The sequence below is a fragment of the Ylistrum balloti genome, unplaced genomic scaffold (genome assembly GCF_031769215.1).
Source record: "Ylistrum balloti isolate Yb309-2 unplaced genomic scaffold, AGI_CSIRO_Ybal_v1 Utg371076, whole genome shotgun sequence".
Classification (NCBI taxonomy): domain Eukaryota; kingdom Metazoa; phylum Mollusca; class Bivalvia; order Pectinida; family Pectinidae; genus Ylistrum; species Ylistrum balloti.
In genome coordinates, this window is record NW_026782594.1 from 96,850 (window position 1) to 103,190 (window position 6,341).

At 34.3% G+C, this 6,341-nt stretch overlaps 1 protein-coding gene across 1 annotated transcript; it reads right to left on the reverse strand.

Annotated features, from left to right (window-relative positions):
• Positions 1-3,374: 3,374 nt before the first annotated feature.
• LOC132560539 (uncharacterized) lies at positions 3,375-5,285 on the reverse strand. Its single transcript, XM_060225205.1, has one exon. The coding sequence runs from the start codon at positions 5,283-5,285 to the stop codon at positions 3,375-3,377; it is 1,911 nt and encodes a 636-aa protein (XP_060081188.1).
• Positions 5,286-6,341: the final 1,056 nt, after the last annotated feature.

Consider the following 6,341-nt stretch of genomic DNA (forward strand, 5'->3'; position numbering starts at 1 on the left):
TTCCTGAAAATTAAGTTATTGATGTATAAATGTTTCATCCGAATATAAGTATGTAACAGTGTTTTAAGTAAATATGTCTTATGTACAGGCTGACATAAAATGGTAGAATGTAAACATTTAAATCCCCGTGTAATTTCACGTGGGTGAAACTCTCCATATAATGTGTAAATTTTAATTATTTGTGAACATGCTTAAAAACGTGATTTATTTGGAACCTTCTAAGTATGATCATGTATAAAACAACATAATTTTCAATATTTTAAGATAATGCTTCGTAAATATACCATTAGATAATTGAGATCTGGTAAAACTAGTAATTCAGAATTTTTTTGTTAAATCTTAAAGAGGAATTATCATCATCACCCGGTTAAAAAATGGTTACTTATTAATAATGAACATAAATGCATACATATACTTTCCGGTTTATCTGTGATATAAGTTTCTATTATAAATTCAAATTATTTGACATTAATGTCAGTATTATCTATAAGAAAGAGTTATGAATTGTGGATGTGAAAAATGCATGTTAATTGAATAATACTTTAAAAATATCATTCGAAGAAAACACTGTATATACGTACTATTTCTGGACAAAAATGCATTATACATGTAACAATAGATGATTGGAAATACATATTAAACTCTGTATAAGTTTTTTCCCTTTTTAATAACAATAGATATATACATGTATAGAATCTTCTGATATGCAAACATGTATTCAAAATTTAACAGTAGAGAATACAGAAGTGATAACATCAGATGATTTCTCAAATGCAAAGGTAAAATTAGAGATATGTTAAAAAATAATTAGACATCAATTAATGATGAAATACGTTACCATGAACCTAAATATAAAAAACAGTGCAATTTTAAGAATTCAAAATGTCCATTCCAGGTGTCCGATATCCAATGGAAATGTCATAAGATGGTAATTCCATAAAACAGCTAACAAGTCTACTGTGTGATTACAATTATAACAAAGGATGAAAGATAATGAAAGGCCCGAATCTGACGTACTGCCGTCTTTTCTGTCAGAGTTGATTCCTCGCACACTATAAGGCTGGAGATAGATAATGACTAATAATGTTCACTAGAGTTCCTTGTAAATGAATATGTTGATGCTTCAGACGAAAGAAAGGATTGTAGATTGTTCCTTGCATTATAACTACTTCGTGTCTAATTTCCATTCATCAGCGTGTTGTAAATGTGATGGATACATAGCATATGATAGAGTATTAGTAAATAATAATGTTCCATGTTGTAATGTAAGGTGGATATCTGCGTCGATGAAAAGTATGATGAATAATAAAGACACAGTATCATTCATAATCACTCTTTAAAGGGTACTTCGTCAGACAAATCACATGACATAATGGTCATAAGTTGGTGTTTTTGCTGTGGCTCGTTGATTGTATAGTGGTGGAAGATCCTTCGTCGTTCACCGGCAGTTTGAGTCACGGCGCCAGATATGATGAAAACATGTTGAATGTAAGGATGTAGATGTCGTAGAGTTGATAATGAAGAAGTCCAGTTCGTGTTGGACGTATTTTAATTGTCTGCATGAATTTATGTACAATGACAAAGTGTAATTTTGGTGTGTAAAACAAAGAATCTAAACTTCAAGAGAACGAATAGGTTGGACGTTGAGTCAAAGTACAAACAAAACATAAACTACTGTCATAAAATACGAAGTAAGGTTGTGAAATACATATGTGTCAGAAGGGAGATAACTGAAGTATACGAGGATAGGTTGTGAAATACATATGTGTCAGAAGGAGATAACTTAAGTATACGTGGATACCTGTTGACGACAGGATTTACAGTCAGACACCTTAGATAATTAACGAATGAACAGTGACAACGTATATCTTAACATTGTACATATATATATAAATGCACGGCGACAAATCCTTTTCCGGCGCAATATTCTTGAAAAGGCTTATTACATTTTGTCAACCAACAATTTTAATGGTGTTTTAGGAATGGCGTTTTACCTAGTACAACAAGGAAGGAATTTCCACCCAGTGCATATCTAAGGTAAGACATTTGGAGCATTTTTGTGTTCGTTCAAACATGTATAAAGGAGTATGTATGATTTGGGTCAAATTTGGCCCCCTCTTCAAATTTAATGAAATACCTATATTGAGTAAGGATAGTAACGTAATTAATGAATTGGGGGATTTTAGCATGTTTTCGTTCTCGGCGCATGCGTAGCGGCACTTCAAATATAGGTGTCACACCAGTATTTTTTAAGAGAAAAATGACACAAAGCATTACAAAAAGATTCTGTAACTTTTAATTATCATACAAATATGCTGCTTAATATTGATGTAATTAAATCACTTATGGAAGTTATCAACTAATGGCTTTTGCTAGCAAAGGCTTAAATTAAACTTTTAATATATTTACATTTGGTACCTTAGCAACGAATTATATCACATAGCAACGGCATGGCTATAAGATTTATTACTGGTAACAACATTTTCTATCGTCCGAACTTGTGAAATGAAAACAAATCATAGCATATGTGACATAATTATATGGACTAAATTTTTTTTTACAAAGGTATTATAATGCAAACATTTGGGAAGTGACAATAATTTCCCTAGCAACAGAATGTGTCGCATAGCAACAACAATACCTTATATTGATAACAACATTTTCTTTCCAGTTTCAAGATTTTTCTTCTGCTGTACTTAATGAAAACAAAATATTTCTCATGTTTTCAGTAGCTAATCTTTCTAATAAAGGTATCACAATATAGATATTAGAGTATTGATCAAAGTTAGTGCCCTAGCAAAGTATTCTTACACATGGCAAGAATATGACCTAAACTGTTATTTTTTTTATATTGTTGCACTGTTTTTTATTGTACGTTATTTAATGAAAACAGATCATTATCACTTTACATGGACTAACCTTTTCTTATGAAATATGTTTAATATAAACATTTTGATACAGATCAAAGTTAGTACCCTAGCAACAGAGTCTATCACATAGCATACCTGTAATTGTTAACATATTCTTTTCTGTTACAATATTTTTCCACTTGTTACTTGTTGAAAGCGAAACACTTATCACATCATTTCATTGGTAAAACATTTTTGTTATAAAGGTATACTAGTGTACACAATATAAAAAATTGATTATTAATCAAAGTGTGCAACAAAGTCTATCACATAGCAAGAACATCACCTGAAGCTGTTATCGGTTTCTATTTTGCTTCATACTTCTGCACTGGTGCTTTTGAAAGCAAAGCATATTCGAAGCATATAATCAATGTATAACCTTTGGTTTTGTTCACAAACATGAAAATGAACAAGTGATAAGCGACTTCAAATTATATCTACTTTAAATACATATAGTGTTACAGTTTATTCCTCTGGATACTCCTCATCCGTGTCGGAATCTGTTGTTGGAATGTCAGCTGCATCAGCCAAAGACTTTGTCGAAATAGTCACTGCCCCAGATGATTTGCCTTGGAAGCGTTCATATCCTAGAAACCACAATGCACTTGCAATGTGGGAACAGCAACCGACCACTCTTGAGCCTACTTTACAAGTGCAGTACCAACCTTTGATGGGATCATCAGAGAGTGAGTCATACTCAATCCACAAAGAATGTGCTCTGCTGTTACAGTGTCGAGACTGTATTTTTAACTTGAACAGATTAGGGTTTTCTGAAAAGACCAGCAACTCATACAGTCCATCTTCAACACAGTGCTCCTTTGTATAACTTGGAGCCTGTTTAAGTTGATAAACTCCCATGGTGATGTTTCGTAAGTCATCCGTGGAAAGTTTAGGGAAGTCCATCAAGTCTTCTGCTTCCAGCTTTTGATAAACAGTTCTCTTATTTAGTAAGTTGTTGCTTTCCAAAAATGCCTTCACTGTATTTGGTTCCTTGGACTTTGCAAGCATTGCCCTGCAATGTGCTTCTGATGTTGCGTCAGTTTTCACAAGTGGTTCTTTAAACCTGTTGATAAGAGCACAGATGATTCTCACAAAGTCACCAATAGAAGGGATCAGGGTATTTGGAACAACTTTGTCAAACAGTTTCCATTGTTTTATCCTGCCATTCACGCTTTCTACCACCCATCTGACTTTTGTGACTAAACGTGAAAGGTTCGCCTCTGCGGTGCTGTGCTGCTTGCAGCCTTTCTGAAGATAGAAGGGCATTTTCACATCGAAACCTCGGTCTTCTAAAAACCTCACAGCGTCCCTACACCCCCTGTCTACAATGAATATGTCGCCGGGTTTGAACCACTTGCTAGCTTCCTCATTTGCCTTAAGCATGTGTTTTGTAATGGAGGCATCGTTGTTTGCGCCATCAGCCAGGTAAGGTCCGAGCACATCCAGAATGTAGCCATCTGTTCCTACAAGCATCATTGGTTTAACGAGTGGTCTGTTCTTCTGCATAGAATAGGACCTCCTTTGGAATTTGTAGTCTGCACTCTTCTGGATGTAAACATAGGTGCCACCAGCAACAACAATAGCCTCGTTTTCGCCTGGTTGGAACAATGATTTTGCTATATTTGTAGTGTGGTTTTGAACAAAGTCTCCATGAGCAAGGTTATCTGGTACAAAATCTTCCACTAAGGCATTCCTTGTGCTGTTCACTATACGCTGGATTTGTGAATATGTTAAATGAAATAGCACACCAATTAACTTGTTGGACAATCCACTACGTAATTTGAAGAGAAACACAGCTTGACATGTCCGGATTGACCTAACTGCTGAATTATTAAGTGATGTCAAATGAGTATCAATTTCGTCAAACTGCTGTTTGGTAAATCCTGTCAATGTTACATAATCTTCATTGGTTAAAAATGATGGCACATCGAAATTCAAATGTCCAGAATGTGTAGACAGCATCCTTTGAACTCCGGAGAGAAGACCTGTAATATCACTTCTTGAAAACCAGTCATTTGATTTCTTGGTTCCAAGTAATGCCAACGCATTTTCATTCAGATAATTGTTCTCAATATGGCTCTCACAACATCTACTATGGGGGTGTATGAATATACCACATACTATGAAGGCCTGAGTAGATCCTTGTTGTGGGATGTTGGTTAAATGGTTTCTTTGGTTTGCATCTTTATGACATACAATACATGATTTATGAGATTTTGATGTTGCGGGAAGGTTCAAATTAATAGTTTTAGGGCTCGACAGTGTCTTTTTCTTTGGCGGCTGAGAAATGTACTCGTCATCATTAGTATTTACAGGTGTCTGGTGAAATATTGGAAGACTCCTATACACTCGTGCCGTACATGTCCCGCATATCATGTCATTGCTACTCACGTCCCTGCCAACACATCGCTCCACATATCTTTTTGTGTACGTTGTTAGGTTTCGAAAGCAGTGCTATAATTGTAATTAAAGCTCTGTACTTATGGAATAGGAATGCAAAAGCTAGTAAGCTAATAAGAGCTAATGTTGTTTAAACATTAGAGAGAATTGTTGGAAAATCTATACCCTGAGACAAGTTAGATTGATAATCCAACATAGATTCTAATAATCTCTGTAAAATGACCTTATTTTTATGCAGCTTTAGCAACCTTCTTCAAATCTAGCTTGGCTTTTTGTTCGGATGCTATAACATTTACGAAATTTTGAGTAAAAAGCTAAAAATGTGGTAACTGGATGTCTAATGATTGTGAAAAAAACTAAATTAGGTGTTATATCTTTCAAGGGGGAATTTCTAAAAATTGCTGAAGAAGTATTAGGTTAACTCCATGAAATTTAGAAATAACATCAGTTTTGTTGTTGCTACATCTATTCCAGTATGGATCGAAATACTTGGAAAAACTTGAAAGAGAACACTTGCATAGAACAGCTATAATACTAAAGGAACAACCTTTTTCAACTCTTTTACTGTCCTCCCAATTAAGGGTAATATCTGAAACGTTACACAAGACCAAATGACTGTGATAAAGTTGAAATATAGTGGGTTGAATACTATCTACAATATATACAAAATGAAAAACAGAATAAGCATCAATATATGTCTTCTTTCCATGAAAACGACAGAATAAGCATGACTTAGGTGTATCATTTATTAAAATAAAATGTTGAGCACAGTGTCAAATATGGTGACTTTTGTGAACAGGACCGTAAATCTTAAGAATATACTGATTTAAACAATTTGACATCTTCAGATAATAACTACCGATCTTCTGCGCTTTGTAGTTGTGTGCCATGACTTGTGGTTTCATTAAGGGGAATTGGCAATGTAGTGGCTTTATAAAGTTGCAATATAATAGTGGTAACTGGAAACCGTACTGAAATCATAATGTTTGAAAATCTACGAAAATAGTGAACTTTGCATGCTAGTAATAGAAT

What these genes read in the sequence shown, in the direction of transcription:
- LOC132560539 (XM_060225205.1), bottom strand. Translation starts at nt 5,285, where the DNA reads ATGATATGCGGGACATGTACGGCACGAGTGTATAGGAGTCTTCCAATA.